General features: G+C 42.5%; 2 protein-coding genes and 1 pseudogene across 2 annotated transcripts; 1 reads left to right on the plus strand and 2 right to left on the minus strand.

Annotated features, from left to right (window-relative positions):
* Positions 1-418: 418 nt before the first annotated feature.
* On the minus strand, positions 419-2,002 carry LOC124650925 (annotated as a pseudogene).
* A 5,737-nt stretch (positions 2,003-7,739) lies between these two features.
* LOC124681128 (fatty acyl-CoA reductase 1-like) lies at positions 7,740-12,931 on the plus strand. The gene is made up of 6 exons (XM_047216084.1): positions 7,740-7,923; positions 8,138-8,241; positions 10,973-11,175; positions 11,292-11,392; positions 11,467-12,307; positions 12,409-12,931. Exons 1-6 carry the CDS (start codon positions 7,824-7,826, stop codon positions 12,560-12,562), a joined length of 1,503 nt encoding a protein of 500 aa, XP_047072040.1. The 5' UTR covers positions 7,740-7,823; the 3' UTR covers positions 12,563-12,931.
* Positions 12,932-13,065: 134 nt separating this feature from the next.
* Positions 13,066-16,388, minus strand: LOC124664262 (probable uridine nucleosidase 1). The gene is made up of 9 exons (XM_047201849.1): positions 16,196-16,388; positions 15,191-15,306; positions 15,052-15,111; positions 14,427-14,609; positions 14,233-14,337; positions 14,039-14,135; positions 13,838-13,945; positions 13,606-13,741; positions 13,066-13,426 (listed from the first exon to the last, which is right to left on the minus strand). Exons 1-9 carry the CDS (start codon positions 16,254-16,256, stop codon positions 13,309-13,311), a joined length of 984 nt encoding a protein of 327 aa, XP_047057805.1. The 5' UTR covers positions 16,257-16,388; the 3' UTR covers positions 13,066-13,308.
* Positions 16,389-22,348: the final 5,960 nt, after the last annotated feature.

Below are 22,348 nucleotides of genomic sequence, written 5' to 3' on the forward strand. Positions count from 1 at the left end.
TGCATAGTATGATAGTTGAAGAGGAGCGAGAAACTGGTCGAGAAAACTGCTCTTATGAGGCAATGGGAGAAAGAGTCACAATCTCCTGTACTCATGCGGAACAACTGAGCTCTTTTATTCAAATGACTCACCAGATTAGAAATAAAGCTGAACATACTCATCTTAAGCTTGATCTAATTGAACATGTGTGGCAAAAGTTTGGAAACGAGTGATATACTAGCATTATAACTTTGTGCAATGAGTGATGTAATCCATTTCTATGTAATGCAGTGCTATCAATAAAGTATTTTTACTTCACATAGTTCTTACAACAACTAGCAGAAAACATCAAATAGTTCTTACAACAACTAGCAGACAGCATCAAATAGTTCTTACAACTAGGAGAAATCATTAAATAGTTCATACAACAACTAGCTCACTACTCTAGGTGGCGAGCAAGGATCTCATTCTGCTTAGCTTGGTAAAACTGCTTTTGCACATCAGTCATACCACTTGTGTCCATGAGCATTATCCTCTCATCTAATTCAAACTGTTTGGGTGCATCATCCCTCTTGTTTCGTGCATCCTCCTTCTTTTTCAGTGCAATCTCCTCTTTTCTCAATTCAAATTGTTATGCATATCGAACATTTCTTGCCACCTCTTTGAGCTCATCCTTCTCTTGCTTTTGTGCCCACACAGTTTCTAATGACAACTTGCAAGCACTGTCATCAGCTTCACCTCTCCGCAATTTCTCCTTCTTCACACCATCAGGTCTTTTCTCATGTTCAAGAGCATCACTGCGTGCCGAGGTAGCATCAGTGCGTACCGAGGATGCATCGGCCGGATCATTGGTGGTTGTGCCCGGACTTGCATCAATGGTCTTCTTTTGTTTCTTAACAGAAGTTTCAAGTTCTCTTGTCTGCCACTTTGGATACTTCGAAAACTCTACATAGCAATGCATCAATGTGAAAGGCTTTTTTATTTTAATATCCATTTCCTTGAACAAAAGGTGTGCATCGTTTGTCTGCACATACAAATGTATTATTATGCACATCACATATGAAATATTGCACGACACATGTAGAAGTAGAAGATAGACGCATACCTTTTCTTGTATAGTCCTTCCGCTTTCCTCCAAATTTAAAATCTGCTGAAGGCAACCACAAAATTTAGCGGTCTCTCTGTTAATCAATGTGTAACGACAATTTATTGCATTGGCATTACGCTCAGGCCATGATGATTCCTTGTGTGTGTTGTAGTACTCTGAAATTCTAGCCTAATAAGTTTCTCGGTTTTGATCTGTCCCGACAATATCCATACTTGTATTTGCCCATGCTGCTATCAGAATCTTATCCTCATCACTAGACCATTTTTTTCCTTTGTTGGATTTTCCTTTCTCTGTTATTGTAGAACGCTGCATCGATGGTCTTGCTTGATGCTGAGTTGATGGGGTTGCTTGCTCTCCAATTGAACTTTCAGGTTGTGTTTGTGAGTAACCAAAACCAACTGTGTCCAAGAAACTTTGGTCACCATCCATCTGCAAACAATCAACAAAGACACACAACCAACATCAAATTACTAATCAGAGAGCTCTTCTTCTACACATCTGGTTGTAGATCAGTACAAAATCTGTAGAAACACTATCAAAGCACAGCTATTTTAGCCCCATACCACAATCGTGCATCAAATTGACATGGACAAGCACCAAATTGATATGGACAAATACCAAATCGACATGGCCAAGCCGGCCTCCCCACTGTCCATGGCGAGCGCCGCCGCCCTCCAGGCCACACCCGCCGCCATCCCTTTCTCCAGGGCGAGCACCGCCGGCCCCTAGACCGCACCCCGCCGCCATCCCCATCTCCAGGTCGCCGCTGCAGCCCCCCAGCCCATCTCCCTCCTCCGTCGCACTGCTGCTCCCCAGCCCATCTCCATCCACCGTCGAGCCGCAGCACCCCAGCCCCCTCTCCGCGCCCTCCCATCTCCATGGCGTGCGCCGCCCCCGCCGCATCTGGCGAGCCATGCGGCCGCCGCGCGACTCCACGCGCCTCCCCTAACCTCTTCTCTACATGCGGGAATGAAAAAAAGGGGCGAGAGAGAGCTTACCGGAGGGGAGTGGCCGCCGGCCCGGCGAGCTTCGATGGCTCCGGATGGAGGCGGGATGCGAGCGGGAGCAGAGCTGGGGAGAAGAAGAGGTCACGAGCCTTTTTCGTTTTTCACAAGCGTGGCTTGGTCGTGTTTAGTTCCACGCCTCGTACCATCGTGGGAGCTCGTGTATACATCCACGCCGTTTTACACAAGTCGCTGGGAGCCATTTTGCTACTACTATCGTGTATATTTACAATACACGTCCATATAGACGATTCACTAGGGATGCTCTCGTAGTGGGTAGTAACTTATATGTGGTGCCATACATTATATCATTTATTATGTTGTAGACTCATCTTGCCTTGAGGTGTGTGATATTATGATAACATAGCTAGTTACCACCTCACTCTCTTTCTTCATTTATTAGCATGCCATGTCACTAAAATGCCTTAAGATGTGTGATGTTACTAGCTATGTTACTCCCACTATGAGCAGTCTTAGCTAAGATAAGACAAACAAGTTTTTTCGTTTCGCTCTGCTCTAGCTCAACAACCATCTAGCTTGACCATTCTAAGAAAGCATCATTGTTTATCGGAAAACCCATATGGAGCTCTCGCTACGCTGAACCATCTTTAAAAAAAAAACTCAAAAACAAGGTCGATGATAAAGGCAGATCTCTTTTGATCGTTTCTTTTTTCCACCTTAGTAATCATTGTACGTAATATTGCTAAGATAGCATGGCCGTGCACACTCTTATCATTGAGTTTCTTCAGCTCAGTCTTACTCAGAGTGCTAAAGCCGAAAAATCAAGCAGTTGACATCCGAAGATTCGGCATCACAACAGCGTGGGGTGTACGTTCTTCAGTTGTTGGCAAGCAGTTGGTATGGGTACGAATTCTGTTTCCGGGCACATCCAATTAATTGCCGGAAACATACACACACTGTACGCATTGCATTGCCTACTTAATGGATCTGCAGAGAAGATATGGCAAGAACGATGTGTTGTTCCCTAAATCGATGGTTCAATCGTCGGTATCTAGAAGAAAAGGGATCCGATATGAATTGTCCTCTCTCTTTCTCTGTCCCTTCAAAATGAACTCTACCTATGTGATTTGCCTTTAACTATAACTATTGCCACTTTGCCTCCCTTTTCGAAAAATAAAGATTAACACGCCAGCGTGCAGTACTCGCTAGTAGAACAGTAATACTATAAGGAGTTAATTCACTGGTGAGAGAAGAGAACCTTGAAAGAGATTTTACTTCTTCCTTCTGGGTAAGAAGATCATACCTGCAGTTCCGTGGTTGCACTGAACCACCCTTGCCCACTTGTACTTTACTCCACCCGCTGCCAGTAATCAACTTATGCAAGTAGATCACTGCGCTGCTTTTTACAGTCTCGCAGAAATCTGCACTTTAAAACTCTGAACCGAAGTCCAGAACGTAAGATCAGAACTTGCTGTTTTTCACCTCAAGGATATCATATACACAATGGATGATTTTGCATCAATTTAATTAAAAGCCATGAATTTAGATCAGTTCTTTTTTTTACCACAAAGGTGTCGAGTATGAGTTCGTTTTGGGTTGCTCTAGATGGCTATTGACTCCTGTTCACCAGTATGTCCTTTAAGGGTTTCATAATCAGGACTGTTCATGATGGACCATTTTGATGAGACTACCAAGTGTGGTAGTAACTAATTTTAACGTGTCGAACAGATCGGGCTTCATGTCACTGCTGGTGCTACTTAATTTTGATTTATGCTGCTGACCAACCCAGCCATGGCAGCAGCATGCCCCTCTATGAACTTGCAGGGAGCCACTAGACGACGCCAACAACCAGAAGAACATATGCATATGTAGAGTGGGGGTCACAACCTCACTCCCACCTTCTTGCGAGCCAATCCTTGATCAATAAAGAAGCCATCATTAAACCCTTGCTTGTCATGTAAGAAATGGTTAATTGCATATGTCAACCCAAATTATTTGATTGAGCGATTTATGATCAAAACATAGATGATACGGGAGCACTTTCTGAATAATCGATGTAACCCAGAGCTCCCTGGAGCTCGGTATTTACAAAATTCAGAACATATTAAACTCAAGTTCTTTCAAAAAAATACAGGTACATATATATGTAAGCATTAGTTGCATCGATATAGCTTTTTAATCTATGATTTATACACACGCACACACACAACATACGTGATCAAGGAGCAAAACCGATTTTTTTCCCTTCTAGAGCCAAAAAATAAATATTTTGTGGAGTATAAAATGTAAAGTTTTGTCTTGAAAACTTTACATATAGAGAACATATGAATTTATCAAAAGAAAAATTCCATACCTTTTAAAACTTAAAAATATCATTTACAACTTTTCAAAATTTGAGGCTCATTGGATCCCTGGAGCCAAAACGCCGAGCTTAGCACTTTCCCTTTTTCCGTCTGAGGGGTGTAAATCTGGAAAATCATAACCTGGTCTTGGAGTCATCTTGACTCAAATTTTGGACCAGTAGTCAAACTCCTTTTGGAGATCCATGCTAACAAATAATAAATGAATATATCAAGATTTATATAAGTTTTAATGGCTGTTGGTATTTTTTAGTAACAGTCCATTTACGTTGATCTAACGGTGGTAAATAGTTGGTAAGAGACTGATGATACCCGATGGTAAGTGTGGGACCGGTGCCAAAATCATGTGGGGCCATTACCTATACAATTTTATTCATTTTATTTGTTTAGACTTTAGAGGGCACATTGGTAATTTTCAGTTTAATATACTTCGGTGTTATCACTAACCGACAACATATTCCGGACTTGTTTCCAAATCTCATTTTGATCTTCCCAGAACTTGAAGCATTGAAATATCATAGTGCTTTAATTTTCTCCTTGACTATTTGCGTGTTGTTCCGTCTATCTTCTAACGCAGTTCCTCAATCTAACGCAGTTCCTCAATCTGCTTCTCCGTCTTGTTGTCTGCTTAACATAATGCTTCAAAGCACTTATCCGCTGCGTAGTTAACTGCCAATATATATGTGCGTTTCTCTCGCATGGAAAATAGAAAATGGCTATAATTTTAGATAAATCTTATTCGTTTCCCTCTAGTCATCATATCTCCCCATCCTTCACCCTCTTAGTGTACTAGTTTGATATACATGAACATGGTAATGATATGCATCTACAAATTCATCAAACATAGTTTGATAATATGCATCTCATAAATTATCTGATAAACGAAAGGTCTGCCATAAATAAATAACAACGTTGACCATAATCATCTAGGTAGATCATATGATTCTGATCATGACATGGCATCAAGAGATAGATCAAGATATTGCCTTAAACCCATGGTGCAGGTGGACTACTCTCTTCTCGTCATGGTGGGGTTGGTGAAGACGTTGGAGGGCTTGAATGAGCAACCAAGGGTGATCCCGCCAGTTTTTCCCCCACCAATTTTCGACGGCAACAACGTAGTGTATGTCTTATGTTTTGGTATTTTTATCATGACACCGCCCCTCTCTAGAAGTCGCGAATACAAATATTGTAGCTAATTCTAGATCACTATGGAGCCGTGGGAGAAAGAATCGAGGTTGTCGAATGGTTGAGGGGTTAGAACCATCTCATGGCACGTTTGGCCCATGTGGACATGCCATGGAGGGGTTTTGAGCTTCCAGATGGCATCTCGGCTCCACCTTGGTCCCATGGCCCTCCTTCTCGATAAAAAAAGGTGTTGCAAAATACGCGGATCCAATTGAGGCCAGGAAGGTTCCTGAAAGTCAAAAACTACGTGGAGAAAAAATTCCTTCCTATATACCGAATAAAGGGAGTTTCATAGGAAATCAGAAAAGTCATTATTTTTAATGGTGAACTATCGTTATAGTCAAATAATGAGATATTGATATAATATAAACTAAAATATTTATAGATATGTTTCCCACATATCAATAATGTCTCTGTGTTAGATAGGCATCGAGAAGGTGGATGTTGCAATGACGAGTCAAGTTTAAGAAAGAATAGTTTACAGGGAGAAAAAATGCTAATTTAACGTAAGAATATCTGGTAAAATTGATAACGTCACAAAGGAGAAAAGGAAATGGATGACATGACTGCACTAGAGCACATTTTCTAAGACAAGATATTGAGCAACCTTCACGTAAAAACAATGTTCTTTAACACAAGCCATCTATCTAGTTCACAATCTATTATCACGGCCAGGTTCATCGAAGAGAGGGCTTCAAATCTAGTTCCCACATGGGTATATTTCAGTGAATTATTTTCAAACATTTTTTTATTGAGGTAGCAATATATAAGTTTCCAACATTTTCATAAGAAGTTGCCACATGGTAATTTTATCACTAATACCATTGTAATTGAAGCTGAAACAATTATCATTGACACATACCATCTGGGGGTTTAGTTTTTAAAGATCTCGTTGAGACCAAGCAAACCATAATGAAAGATCATAAATTCTATCCACGGTTTACAAGTTAAAGTATTTTGCGGTTTAAATAAAGCAGTAAGAAGAAAACAATTAGGATAAATTGGGTGTTACGCTGGTGCAAACTCATGCCTCTATAGTAAAATTCGGAAAGGTTACTGGACTTCTGGTTTGTGTGGATATGATATAAAAGACTATAAACCTTGGTAAGTGGAGTCATGTCACCTACTGGCTCTAGTAAGAACTTTATTATTGGCAACACACGCTCGGGCACTATGTGCTACAAATTAAACTAGAACGGTGGGAGTATGCAACTTCCTCACCTAGAACAAGTACATATATAGGATAAATATATAGGATAAATACTTTCTACCCCCATATCTAATATACTACCATACGAAAATATATATACGATAATTTATCGGTTTGAGTATGTTCGTATACTATATCTACGATACTCCAAACCAAGTTTGGTGAAAAAAATGCTTGAGGTCATGAAGTGCAACCTAATGGACTGTTTGCGCACCTGAAGATGGTTCCGGTGTTCGTTTGAGAAATAAAATGAAATGGCGTGGTTCCTTTAATTCCCTTCACATGCGAAATGCATCAAATCTTCAAAATTGTCGGAATCTCCTCTCATCCCTGTATGCTAAACATAGCACACGCTAGCTCACCTCCTCTATTCCATTGTCTCTCTTCAGCTAAACGCAACCCCGTGACTTCTTCACCTCGTCTATTTTTAGAGTTTGCCCCCCATACCACTCTTCAACCAAAGATAGGAACTTAACCAACCCATTTATCTTTTTTAGCTAAAAACAAACACGGGGATGGGACAATTACATTCCATTTCAATTCGTTCGTGATACTTGCCTGTTGAGCTGAATGCATGTTAACTAGTTTGATGTGCTTAAGATCTTCCCCTGACTTACAGATGTGTCTAAGACTCGACCGTAGATAACATAATTGTACCAGCATGCAGCTGTACATAAGGATGGCACAATGCGATGTGGTAGTGTACAGTAAGCCAGTACTACAAGCTGTTGCTAGGCTTGCACGTACTCTGGCCTCCCGGTCCAGAGCTATAGCTTTGTGCCGCACACACACACTTAATTTCGTTCAGACTCCCTGCGCGCCTGGCTTGCAATCCCTATCTAGCTAATCGCCGAACTGCATAAATATGGTGTGGCGTGCACCTGCAGTCACCGGCTCACTACTAGCTGCTAGTAGCAATCTCCCCCTCCCTCTCTGTTCATCTCTTTCTCTCTCTCCGAAGCAAGAGGAGGAAGAACAAGGGGAAGGAAGAGGAGGAGGAGAGCTCCTTGATCATGGTGATGATGGATGGCAGCTTGGACGCGGAGAAGATCGCGGCGTATTTCAAGGGCAAGAGCATCCTCGTCACCGGCGCCACCGGCTTCCTCGGAAAGAGTAAGTACAAAATACAAATACAAGAAAATTCAAAAAAAAAAAAAGTTCACCTTAGCTTCTTAATTAATACTCCTAGTACCGTCGTAATCAACACTGCCCGTGCAAGTTGCCTGATGAATTTGGCTGACGATCGGCGATGGCTTTGCGGCACTGTCCGACCGATCTCTGCACTGCTATTTTGCGTTGATCTATGCCTGCCTTTCATGCCATGCAGTTCTTGTGGAGAAGATACTCCGGGTGCAGCCTGACGTGAGGAAGATCTACCTGCTCGTGCGCGCCATCGACGCCGACTCCGCCAAGCAACGCGTCGAAGCAGAGGTTCTGATTAACTCCAACTTGCACTGTTTAAACCTGTAATTAAGCTAACTAGGTACTATCCTCCAGCCAAACTGACAAACGAAATGGATGTGTAGATATGGTCATGCTGGCCATTACTCATATCGACATGGTGTAGATTTCTCACACATAGGGTGGTCAATTATGATCGTGCTTCGTGCATGCAGCTAGCGCAGCAGCAGCACGTGGATTCATCAATTCTTGCATGTAAAATGGCGTTTAGAGAGCAAGCGATTCTACCGCGATACCCCATGCATGACCATGACCTACCCTCTTTCTCCTCCATACTTTATGGGGATGTTGTGTCAGCCTGCTCTCTCCCCCCTTCACAATTTAAAACTTGTGAAGATTTTCAACCACAAGTCCAGTAAAAAAAACGGTTTTGCTATCTCTGAGTTAAGTGAGAATTCCTTAAGTCTCAGTCACCCACAAAAATGAACTTGAGTTACACTTTTCTGTCAAAAAGTGCAATTGCACTTTTCTACTAGAAAAGTGCAACTGATCCGAGTTGCACTTTTTTTTGAACTGCAGTTGCACTTTTCTGAGGTGACTGAGACTTAAGAAAATATCCGAGTTTTATGGAAATCCGGTGAAACTTTGAAAAACTTTATGACACGTGCTGGAATCTATTTTGAAACTATTTGTTTTAGTGTGTTTTGAACTTTGTTCATTTTTGTTTCACCATGCTTTGAACTTGTTTTAGACGCGTAGAATAAACCTAGCTATCATATAGCGAGCACTTTGATGTTGTTTCATTAGGTTTTATTGTGAATTATGACGTTTCATTGTGTTTTTTCTACCGGGACTATGGCGGGCTTATGCCAGCCTAAACATCACATAAAACAAACGCCCAAGGCGTGAACAGAATCCATTACAAAGTTTCATTGTGTTTCGGAATTTAGGTTTTTCAAGTCTGTTAATTTTACGCTTCTTCAAAAGATATCATCTTAATAAAAACACAAGTTCAAACATATTGTTATTTTAATAATTATTATGACATACAAGACCCTTTTAAATTTAGGCTTAACAAAATAAATTGGTAAACTAATGCATGGATGGGAGAGAGAGAGTGGGATGTGAGAAGCATTGTACCATATATGTATGCTTGCATGTCTAAATCTTATACTCCCTCCGTTACATAACTCTTGTCACGAATTTGGATGTATTTATTCATAAAATCTGTCTATATACATCTAAATTTATGATATGAATTATATAACGGAGGGAGTAGCGGAGAAGAGAAAAATCAACGGTGCCAGTACATGCTAGAAATTTTTCCTGGGGTTTTACATCTCTCGTCAGCATCGTCCATCCATGTCCGTCCTAGTCGAGACTAGGTAGTGCTGCCATGTAGCTCTACTGTGACGATCGAGACACGGGGAGATGTTTTGTCATGCGTACGATGATGGACTGATGGAACACTGTCTAGCTTAATTTGTGCTGCAACGTAACGTCCAATATTTAACGCATTAGACAGTCGTGTAGACATCAAGGTGCGATCGATGCATCGGTCCACGTACGCATATGCATATGCTTAGTCACGTCCTGTATAACCATGTCGATCTAGTAGCACTAACTGTTCGTCATGGCAGCACCTACCCCATGTCTCTTGCATGTGTTTTGCCCAATCAAGGCAGACCCGTTCAGTTTGGTTTGTCACAATAAAAAATAACCACAGTAAAATAAAATTTTGGGTCACCACTAAATTTTGGAGTTGATTGCATACATAGTTGCCAAAAGTTTGGCATGCCCATTCCCATTAGCACAGTTTAGTTCATTTTCCCTACCAATATTGACCAAAACTAACCAAAATATTGGTTATGAAATTTTCAATCGTTTATAAATGTGTAAGTAATAAGGTCCTGTTTCTTATTAAGAAAAATCCTATTGTGAAACAATATTTCATGACAAATCTAATGGTATCATTTCACCTAACCAACCTTATTACTCCCTCCAATCCATAATAAGTGTCGTGGTTTTAGTAACCATAACACTTATCAGTGGCGGAGCCACATATGAGCTGTGTAGTCAATTGACTACACAGTTTTTTGGCCAATCCTACAACGATCATGCAAAAAGTTATTAAAAATTCGTAAAAATAGGTGTATTTGACTACACAGTTTTAGTATGACTACACAAGATTGAAGGCCTGGCTCCGCCACTGACACTTATTATGGAGTATTTTTATTTGTGAAAGTGGAGAAGTTTGGATGTAAAACGTCGTACATTCAGACTGAGGTTGTGACATCAATATGCATGGAGAGCGGCTAAATTATGCTGCGTCCTTATCAGAAGTAATGAGGCTAGCAGGCACACCCAATGAATGAGGCGTATGGAGGGTTGGTTGATTTGTGGAAATGGTGTCGATCCATGAATGTGTACCCTACACACCACTATATATGCATCACCAATAATTCAACCAAAAGAGAGGAGTAAAAGTAGTAATAGATCCGCTGGCAGTGGTACTTCGGTCAGACACGGCTAGTAGTAAAATCCACCATATAGATACGACATGTACATGTTCATAGTTACTATGGGGCATGCGCATGTTCATATGCCCGAGCATCTCCAAGATCTTGGGGTTATGACCTTCTGTGATAGTAATAGTACAATATTTATTGTACTTCAAATTTTCATGAAATTAGATGCTTTTTACTAGAAGTTTATGCTGCAAAAAGATAAGTTTTTCGAAAAATGGATGGTGATGATGCAGGTGACAGACGCCGAGCTCTTCTGTCTCCTGAGAGAGAAGCATGGCAAAGGAGGATTCGAGCTGTTTGTGGATGAGAAGATTGTCCCTTTAGCAGGTGATGTCATTTTCGAGAACATGGGGCTAGATGCTCCCATGTTGGAGGAACTAGCTAAGGAGGTGGACATCATCGTTAATGGAGCCGCAACCACCAACTTCTACGAAAGGTCTGCACAAAAGTTGTATTGTTTTGTTTTTATGAGAAAAAACATTGAATCATTGATTATATATTTCTATGCTACTTAGTAGTTTCTAACACATAATAATACGTTTTGATTTGTAGATATGATGTTGCATTGGATGTGAATGTTATGGGGGTGAAATACTTGTGCCAGTTCGCCAAGAAGTGTGCCAATCTCAAGATGCTCCTCCATGTTTCCACCGGTCAGTACTTTTTTTTGTCTCTACGATCAGTGGAATGTAACCAAGTTACTGACAAGAGTGTTGGACGTTCGCAGCGTTTGCAGCGGGCGACAGGGAAGGGCTGATCATGGAGAAGCCGTTCAAGAAGGGGGAGACTCTGAAGGAAGGCACGTATCTGGACATCGATGCCGAGCTGCGTCTCGTCGGCGACGTCAAGAAGGAGCTGCTGCATGACGGCTCCGGCGACCACGACAAGACGGAGCGGAAGGCCATGAAGGAGCTGGGCCTGCAGCGGTCCCGGCACTTCGGGTGGTCCAACACGTACGTGTTCACCAAGGCCATGGGCGAGATGATGCTGGGGCAGCTCCACGGCGCCATCCCGGCGGTGATCCTGCGGCCCAGCATCATCACCAGCATCTTCAGGGACCCGGTCCCCGGGTGGATGCAGGGGACGAGGACGATCGACTCCATCATCATCGGCTACGCCAAGCAGAACCTGTCATGCTTCCTGGCGGACCTGGAGCTGACCATGGACGTCATCCCGGGTGACATGGTGGCCAACGCCATGATGGCGGCCATGGTGGCGCACTCCGGGGAGGAAGGCGCGGAGGTGATGTACCACACCACCTCGTCGCTGCGCAACCCGGCGCCCTACGGCGTGCTCTACGAGTCTGGGCGCCGCCACTTCTACGAGAACCCGCGGCTCGGCAAGGACGGCAGGGTCATCCCCACCAAGGAGATGCACTTCTTCAAGACCATCGCCAGCTTCCACCTCTACATGCTCGTCAAGTACAAGCTCCCGCTCGAGATCCTGCACCTGGTGAACCTGCTCCTCTGCGGGCTCTTCTCGCAGCTCTACGAGGATCTCAACCGGAAGTACAAGTTCGTCGTCCATCTCGTCGACGTCTACGGGCCATTTGCCTTCTTCAGAGGATGGTAAATCACTCTAACTGCTACAGTAGTCCCCAAGATACTTGCTACATGAACAGCTAGCTAACTGATCTCCCATTCTCTTCTTCTTGCTTGGCTGATCAAAGCTTCGACGACATGAACTTGGAGCGGCTGAGGTTGACAATGGCAGCGGCCAGCCCCGAGGAAGACTTGTTCAATTTTGATCCCAAGACCATCGACTGGAAAGAGTACTTCTACAAGATCCACATTCCTGGTATCCTCAAGTATGTGCTCAAGTAAAGCTGCAGCAGTTTTTCCTCTACACGTTATGTCACAGTTACAACTTATTTTATCCACAAGAGCGGAAAGCCCACGTCCCACGTCCCACACATAAAGTCTATTTGTTCTTCTTATATTGGAATTGTGATAAAGGGAAGAAGATGTCCGCTAGACTGTTGGATTATTGTACCAGAAAAGCACCACATCTTGATCAATGATAGAGTGTGCATTCTGGTGTTGTATGTTCAGGTTTTGTGTAATTTGGTCATGTAGTAAAAATGATATGTAATAACAATCTCTATGTATCAAGGTCAAGTGTAATCATGTGTGCCAATGAGGGCTTAAAACAGGGATGCTGTTCCGTACTAGTGTCAATTCATGTTCAGTTCACCATCTTATCTGCCGCTCAGATTTAGTACCAGGAACCCGCACAATCAATCTTTCTCACTGGGTAAACACGTGCAGAGACAGAAACCCAAAACAATTAAACAACAGATCAGAGAAAGGCACAGAGTAACGAGGCATGCAGGGAAGTTCTTTCCAAATTTGAAATGTACTTGGTATAAATGTTTGAAAGCAATATGTTACAATGTGGTCTGTCATATGCAGAATTTACCCCCAATGTTTGTTCAGTAGGAAGCTTCTTTTCCTTCCTATGCTTTGCTTCTAAAAACATAAGAGATTATTTTAACCATGAGAGTTGATCTGAACCATGACACTTCAGCTCAAACAGTCAGAACAGATCTCTTGTTCTCAGAGGACGTCTGTTAAATTGTCGTTGCATTCATAAGCAGGTTCTTCACATATTCAAGGACCTTTGGGAGATCGACTGTCCATGCGACTGAAATCGGTTTGTAACCTGACCATGGATTTTCTGAATTCCACCTGTAATATTATGTGAAACAGCAATTAGTAACATATGTAGATAACTGAATAACTGCAGCATCATGAAATCCTGTTCTAAATTTAGACCAGTGTGTTCGGACGCATGAGATGCTTAAATCATAATACGGAAATGTCTGTAAGAACTGATGTTAATCACTCATAAATAGTATGATACGTACTTCTTCAATCCATGATCCATCAAAGTATGTCCGGTGCAAATGCCCTGGGTCTCAACTCTCACAACACCCTTCTTAAATGTGAAGTACTCAGGATGAACTAAGGCCGTGAAGCTCACAGGATCGTGGAGGAAAATCCCTGAATAGAATGCCATGATCAGCTGAAACTGGATTTACTGATTTACTGTCAATTTTAGCAAAAGCATACAAAAAAGAGGGGCCTACTATATACTACCATGGAAGCCGTCAGACTTGGTATGCCAATCTCTGTAGAACTTGCACATGTCACACAAGAATTGTGCATGCTTCCCTTTTGAGTTTCTTAGCTCCAAGAGATCCTCGTCTGCATTAAAGAAATTCACACAGTGGGTTAGAAATTAACCCCCCATGCTCACAACTTGAACTATGGAGATGATGCTGATATAAAGGGACAAACCTTTAAAGCAGACTTGAGTTGTTATGTTAATGCCAACCACATCAATATCTGCTCCTGAGGTAAAAACTACGTCCGCTGCATCTGGATCTCCATAGATCTGCAGAATTGCGCATTCAAGATTTAATGCATGTGTCTCTATTTTGCTTCCTCGTAAATTAATGCAGTAGCATTGCGTGTAATGCGCATGACAGTACATTTGCTTCAGCAGCCGGGTTGACATTTCCAGCCGCGAAGAAAGCTCCACCCAGTACAACTATTTTCTTGACCTTGCTTGCAAAGGAAGAGTCCTTTTTGATGGCCTAAGAAATAAATAAAAAAACTACCTATTAGCAAATTGCATGTCATACACATAATGGTTAACAGATTTATCCTGCAACTGTAAGCTTACCAACGCTACGTTTGTCAGGGGTCCCAGGGCGAGAACAGAGATCTCTCCAGGAAACTGGGAGACCTTATTAACCAAGAACTCGGCAGCACTTTCCTCGACCTTCTTAGTAGTAGGTGCAGGAAGGAACAAATTACCAAGGCCATCAGATCCATGAACAAAGTCAGCAACACGTGGTTCTCCTCCCTAAAATACAGAAGGCATATCGTTAATCATTCAGCTGGCCAACTGAAACTGTACTATAACACATATACTAAATAGGTAGCATAGTTAGTATTATTGGAAGTCACAGGTCTGAAACCCATCTATCTACCATATAAAATATGGATGCTGATGTGGCATGCCAACAAGCATATAATTCAACATGTAGTATAAACAGAAATGAACAAATATCTTAGCTGTATCACCCACTAGTACAAAAAAAGAAAAAATTAGTGCAACTTGTACTTCCATCTGACAGTAGCAAACTAATTTTGATGGATGCTAGTCAAGTAGGCTCTCAGAGTCATTTTCAATTGATGGCACAAACTGTGCACTTGCCTCAGTTAAAACAGTATAAATATCAAGCTGCAAAGCTATGGGGAAGTTTGAAATTGTGTGAAATTACTGTATAAACTATTGTATGTACCTTAAGAGGCTCAGGGCTGCCCTCTGCAACTGGAACCTCGGGATGCCCTGCTCTCTCACACTGTCATTTGAAGAATCAAAACAGTTAGCAAACCAAAGCAACAAGAAAATAACAAATTTCAGCCATGTCCGATGCTCACCAGCAAGAGTGCATTGCGTGTAGCATACTCTGTAGTGACATTGCCAAATATGGTCGTCAGCCCAATGATCTCCACACTTGGCTCTTCAAAAGCCATGAGGATCGTCATGCTATCATCTAGAAACCAGATTCCAGATAAAGCGGGCAGTGAGAAGTGAGAATATGAATCAACTTTTTACAATTAAGAATTTTTCTAGGAAAAAGTTTGTTTCCCGAAAAATGCAAAAGCTTTGTGTCTTGATGCATTCATAGAAGAAAAGTCCCGAGACCAGACCAACACCCCGATATTACAACACTACACACCTAAGAGCTAGAAACCCCTGGTAGCAGAGCTGGTCAGGCCAACCGCCTCTGGCCTCCCCCACAAAAAAGGCCCCAACCCGGATCATGTCAAGAAGACCAGCGATGTCTGGCTGCGCAGTGTCGAAGACCGCAGCATCACGATGCATCCGAGTCCACCATGCCGTGCCTTTGTATATTATTATTATTAACGGGAGTGTAGCATTTGCAAATAATGTGCAATGGTTGCTTGAAGGGGTTGGGAGCTTAGCTGCGGCGTTGTAATACGACTCAGTTACGGCGTTGTAAAGTGTAAAGTAGTTGTACGCAAGTTACTACTGAATTGTTCAGCCTGCTGACTGAGTAATCCACTTAACCGAAGAAAAACAGCCAGTATGACATCTTTTGTACTCGGCTCCACCAAAGAGAAGATGACAACCCGTCGCGATCATGGTGTTGGCGGCACGGCGCCATCGTTTTCATCGGCAGGCTGGGCTGCCCAACCCCGTGCGAGGAAAGTAGTGCCGGTATAATAGGTAAACTGGGCATTTTCTACTTAGGGGCAGACGTTAACAAAGAATACAAATTTCTGCCTAAGGAGCTCTACCATTGACTGAATTTTCGTCAATTGCGGCCGTAATTGGGTGCGTAAGGGAAGAGAAAACAGGGGAACCGCAGCGCAAGAAAGAAAGAAACAATGGAAGAGGGAGGGAGGGAGGAGGCGCACCGATGCCGGGATCCGTGTCGATGATGATCTTGTCGCGGCGGATCTGCCCGTCCTGCCCCATCCCCGGCTGGCCGGATCCCTCCGATCGGAATCTGGAAGAAAGGAAGCAGGGGCGCCGACCAGAGAGGAGAGCCAAGTGGATGAGTGAGACAAGCGGGACGCAACCTCCTTCCTCTCTCTTTCTCCCAGCTTCCAGCTCGGCCAACGAGCTTATATAGAGGACAGGGCCGACGACGGTGACGACGACGGTGCGAGCTGAACCAGGTTCGGGGAAAAGCCAGTGAGTTCGTTTGTGGGGAAAAGGAAAGAGGATCAGATCTCAGCCGTCGGACCTGTCTTGCTTTGTCCGTCAGCCGTTGGATCGGGATTGCGATAGGATAAGAGCCCCGGTGGAGCTGTGGGACAAGAATAACGAATCAGCAATGTCCGAGAGTTTGTACTGTATATATCACTTTTCTTTTCTCCTTTCTGTATAATAAAGGTGCCTGAATGATACGTATATTCGTCCGAATTCCATCGTATCTTCCTCTCCTTGGAGTTTGTACCTTCACACCACAACACAAGAACTATGCTAGGAAAGCTCTTCTTGCTTCCACGCCTCCTTGTCTCAACTAAAACTTGCCAAGGTAACAAACACAATAACATTGTATACCCCAGATATGTAATTTATTCTATCGAGCTGCGTGCCCATAGATAATGTGATGTATTCATGGAGCATATCAATGAAGGGTTTTTTCTTCTATGGAAATCTCACGGGCCCACGAATCAAATAGTACCTCCATACCGGATTAATGGACAATTACGCACTTCGAGAAACAAGTTTGACTACAAATTTGGTCAACAAAATATGAGATATATGCCACAAAAATTATGCCATTGGATTCGTATTCAAAAAAAGTTTTTGTTGACTAAATTAATAGTCAAACTTATTTCTCGAAGTGCGTAATTGCCCAATAATCCGGTATGGAGGGAGTATGTATATTAATCTCCTTGTTCTCAAGCTACATGAGTGTACCCGTTTCAACGGACCCACGGATGTATCTAGACACATTTCAATACGTAGATATATTTATATCTAGATAAAATTATAACACTTATTTCAAAATAAAGGTAATATATACATAAAACTAATTAAAATGCATAAGGTATCTCGTTTAGTACTTCATTCATAAGATGTTATTTTATTACAACCAAACATATATGAGTATATTGGCTGTAAAAATATTCATTATGGGATGAAGATCAATGTGATCCACACCACATCCTTATAAAAGAGAAGATGGCTCTCGTTACTCAGGCGACACCGGGTCTGGCCCGAGGTCTTTTTTGAGAATAAACAGTGGGATCAAATCTTACTAAAAAAATATTAATTTAAAAAATTACAAGGTATTTACATCAAGCAAGGAAAAACTCAAGTCAAAAGGAAAACTCTAAACTGAACGTGTGATTGTAACCATTCCTTGAATGGCTCAACATGTTTCTTCTTCATTCTATGAGCTACCATTCTTAGCTCCTGCAAAAAGATAGCTTTCCAACTCTGAGACGTTGGTCTCTGATTATTGAAGATCTTGTTGTTTATGACAATCCAAATTCCTTAGACTGCAAGGACAATGTTTTTCATTGAAAAAAGGCAACTTCAACTTATCCTTAATATCAGAAAAAGCTTCCATAATAGATAGATTTCTGGTTCTTTGCGGACAAACAAAATCCCAACACTTTTGAGCAAAGGGACATGAGCAGAACAAGTGCATCAATGTTTCCCCCTCTCCGCATTGCAAAGTAGCACAAGAGTATGAAGGTAAATGGCAGTTTTTCCTTCCCAATAGGTTCCTAGTATTCAGACTATGATGTAATAACAACCGGAAGAATATTGTGTGCTTGGCTTGACAAGAAGATTCCCAAATCCAAGTAAAATGTTGGGGAGTCGGCTCATGTCCCATCATCACTTTATATGCATTTTGAGTTGAAAAAAATGTTGCTTCCCCAAATATATATAACTCAACTCATCCTGGTTACCATTTTGAACTTTAACTACAACATTGTCACAAATATTTTCCAGCTCCTCAAACTCATGGAAAGCCTGTTGAGAAAGTGGTAGATGAAAAAGGTCATGTAGATATTCAGTGTGGATAACCTAATCAACATTGAAATCTGTCCACTTGGGAAAAGAAAGAACGGTGGGGTATTTTTTTGGTAAATACAACATTCACTTCATAAATCTTGCCAAAATAAAACTAATTTACCATTACCAAGGTTACATTTGGCTGCTTTGCAAGTGTCTATTAACTTTAAATGTGCCCTCACCAGAAAGAACCTTCAACATGAATGCTAGGTAATATGTCATTTCTATAATAAGTTCTTTTCACGAGTTGTACCCAAGGGATGTCCAGGTTATTATAAAATTTATGTAAATTCTTGAGTAGCAAAGCTTTGTTTTGAGTGTCAAGATTTTGGACTCCAAGTCCTCCTTGCTCCTTTGGTCTATGATGGTGCTTATCGTAACGCCGATTTCACACTGTTGGGGAACCCCAAGAGGAAGATATGATAGCACAGCGGCAAGTTTTCCCTCAGTAAGAAACCAAGGTATAATCGACCAGTAGGAGAAAGGCGTGACTTCTGAAGGTGTTGCTAGCTGACTAGTGGCAGGGCGCACTACCAGCGTCAGCAACAACATGGAACCTGCACACAACACAACCAAAATATTTTGCCCCAACTTACAGTGAGGTTGCCAATCCCACCGGTTTTGATGAACACAAAGGATTAAACTATCGAGTGAAAGGAGACGTTTGCAGTAATAGAGCTTACAGTAAGTAAACAGAGCAGGATTGCAGTGGTTGAATTTATCAGTGTAAAGGAAAGGACCGGGGTCCACAGTTCACTAGAGGTGTCTCTCCATAAAGATAAATAACATGTTGGGTGAACAAATTACAGCTGAGCAATTGACATAATATCGACCATACATGACAAGATGATTACTATGAGATTCTTTTGGGCATTACATAATACATAGACTGATGCGGGCTGAGCCCGTGTGGGTTGCCCGATCTCACGAATTTGACCCGAGGGAGTGTGATTGCGGAGGGGGATTCGCTGGGAAGTGGATGAACGCGAAGAACACGATACAAACGCACGCACACAAATCGGTTATCCTCGTTGACCCGAACCACCAACTCGATAGAAGTTGCAGGAAAAAACCAATCGGTAGAAGTCCCGCAAAAAGATCGACGAATCGAATCCTAGGATCTAGAAGGGTGAAAAGACCATGGTTGATAGAAGTGCAAGCAAAAGACCCAAAGGCAGAAGTGCAAGCAAAAGACCAACAATTGATAGAAGTCACCAAAGAGATCACAAGGAGTCGATACGGAGGTACAATAGATTGATCATCTAAGGTGGGGGTTTCCCAAATCCACAAAGGGATAATAGAGGCATAAGCCAATTCATCTCAATTCAACTCTACCCTAATGAAGGTGGGGGTAGGTGACATGGGTATACCCTTTGGGTAACCATTATTAATATACCTGGCTCGGCCCAATATGGAGGAGACCCAATATGGAGAAGGCCCAACAAGGCAACCCGAAGAAGTAGTCGACTAGGACTCTTGTAAAACCCTAGGATGGTTGCATATATAAAGCTAGCCAGGGCGCCCGAAATAAGGAGGACAACATATAGACAGAATATAGACAACATAACTCCGCTACAGCGGCACCATGTAAACATATTGTGACCATATAGTGGATTGCTAGCGACACGTAGGGATCCTCCACCGAGGGGACCCGAAGCTGGGTACGTCGTGTGCCTAATCTCGTCCCCGGAATCTCCATCGTCGCTCTCCCGAAACCCTAGTCTACAATACGTAGGCATTGCCGAGGTGATCCCTCGTCAATTGGCGCCGTCTGTGGGAATAGCGACGCTGGATTTTGTCATCCGGGCGGGATCCATCTGCATCATCATCAAGCTCATCATCATCGGCTAACTCGTCGGCACCAACATCTTCAACCTTGCATAGTTCCGCGTGAACGTGGCGTGAAGGCTTCGTCGTCTACTGGTCGACACAATTAATTCCAATACCAGGGGCCAACCAGATCGATCTATGTACAGGACGGTGCGCACGGACAATGCAACTAGCACTCCCGACAGCCAGGTTGTTTCTACCTAACTCGTTGATCTGTGTTACAAATCAATCTTGCGTGCAACATCATCGGCAGTAACGCTCATCATGTCCAAAGACGCGTGCAGTAGCGAAAGTGTTTGCTAGCACTTGTTTACTTTCCTGTATCGCTTGAGCTATTCAATCAAGCACCAAAGCTAATTCATTGTTTCTTTGTAAGCACGTACGGGAAATCAATCTGCTGCGTGCCCACGTAGGTGATGCCGACAGCTCAAGTTTCAAGAAAAAAAGATTAAAAGCAAAAGAAGAATCTGAAGCAAAGAAAAGGCAGCCTACTTTATGTAAATACAAAGAAGGTTCACGCAAAGAGCAGAGGACACGATCAGATTGGAAACTTAAAGTTGCTCGGTTGCATCCTATCGAATCGGAAATGTACAAGATATATTGCAATGGAAAAGCAGCTAAATCAAAGCAAGGCTCGGAAACGTACAAGAACTTCGGTAACAATTTTTAGCCACAAACAACTTCGTCGTCATTTAGTATGGAGAAACCTACATCCGACACAAGAACCATCAGGTGATATATTTCCAGTTAATTACTACTTGCAATATTTATTTCGCCAAATATTTTTTGGCTCTACTATTATTTGCACGCAGGTTTTACGCCACAATATTACTTCCAAACTTTATTTGGCCGGATATTTTTGGTCCATGCTATTATGTGCGTGCAGTTCTCGCGCCGCAATATATCTGCAGATTAAAATAAAGTTTCGCCTGCTCTGCTCTGTTGACAACGCCCGCCGTTGCGCACTGGTTGCACTCGGAACTTACCTGTCTTGGACCCGACATCGCGGACCCGATATATTCGGGTGCTCGCCCGTCCTCTTCATCAACTATTTCCGGCTGCATATCTATTTCGACTGCGTCCGCCACATGGACTTTCTTTGGTGGCACAATTATTTCGACTGCACCCGCCGCATGGACTATTTTTGGTGGCGAAACTATTTCGACTGCGCCCTCTTCATCAACTACTTCCGGTCAGACGCCGCACAACTTCATCGACCGCGTCCGCCACATGACCTGCTTTCACGTTGGCTCCGCCGCACCCGATAATAAAGCTAAGTGTTCCACTTTCAAAAGTTAATTATTATTTACTTTCGCCACACCCAAATACTCGGGGCTGCGTTATTACATCTTTACAATAAAATACACCCGACATTCGGAGATGAGCCATTACTTCGTTAACACAAAATATACTCGGTTACTTGGTGGATTTATTTTCTTCGGCTCTGGATAAATCTTCTCGGGTTCACTGGAATTATTTTCTCGGGTTCAGTGGAATTAGTTTCTCCGGTTCAGTGGAATTATTTTCTCCGGTTCAGTGAAATTATTCTCTTCGGCTCAGTGGATTAATTTTTTTCGGCTTAGTGAAATTATCTTCTTCGGCTCAATGGATTCATCTTCTTCGGCTTACTGGATTTTGTCTTCGTCGGATTCATCTTATAAGGTTATCATTGGTTTTCTCTACTATAATACTACCCGATGAGCTTCCGGGTCAATGGATTCATCTTCTATGGTTATTACTGGATTCTTCGGGTCAATGGATTCATCATCTATGATATCAACGGATTCATCTTCTATGGTTATTACTGGATTCTTCGGGTCAATGGATTCATCATCTATGATATCAACGGATTCATCTTTCATGGTTATTAATGGATTCTTCGGGTCAATGGATTCATCCTCTATGATATCAACGGATTCATCTTTCATGGTTATTACTAGATTCTTCGGGTCAATGAATTCATCCTCTATGATATAGGCGGATTCATCCTCAATATATGATGGTATAATCTTTTATATGGATTCATCTCAAGTACTTCATCTCGGACTTCATCTTCCATATTGCATCCTTAATGGCCTTCTTTCGGCGACACGGATAATACTCGGGGGCTCGACAACGACTTCGCCCCGAGTAACAACGGTGACACGACGTCTAAAGCAACAATCATGACATCACCCCAGCAGTGCTCAGGGTTTCGGCTA

This window comes from Lolium rigidum, chromosome 1 (genome assembly GCF_022539505.1).
Source record: "Lolium rigidum isolate FL_2022 chromosome 1, APGP_CSIRO_Lrig_0.1, whole genome shotgun sequence".
NCBI classification, from domain to species: Eukaryota; Viridiplantae; Streptophyta; class Magnoliopsida; order Poales; family Poaceae; genus Lolium; species Lolium rigidum.

Bases quoted from the DNA above. Each gene is read 5' to 3' on its own strand.
- LOC124681128 (XM_047216084.1), top strand. From the start codon at position 7,824: ATGGTGATGATGGATGGCAGCTTGGACGCGGAGAAGATCGCGGCGTAT. The intron at 8,242-10,972 runs GTTCTGATTAAC...GTGATGATGCAG, and splicing joins AGCAACGCGTCGAAGCAGAG to GTGACAGACGCCGAGCTCTT. The intron at 12,308-12,408 runs GTAAATCACTCT...GGCTGATCAAAG, and splicing joins TTTGCCTTCTTCAGAGGATG to CTTCGACGACATGAACTTGG.
- LOC124664262 (XM_047201849.1), bottom strand. From the start codon at position 16,256: ATGGGGCAGGACGGGCAGATCCGCCGCGACAAGATCATCATCGACACG. The intron at 15,307-16,195 runs GTGCGCCTCCTC...TCTGGTTTCTAG, and splicing joins CGACACGGATCCCGGCATCG to ATGATAGCATGACGATCCTC. The intron at 13,742-13,837 runs GTAGTATATAGT...CATTCTATTCAG, and splicing joins CAAGTCTGACGGCTTCCATG to GGATTTTCCTCCACGATCCT.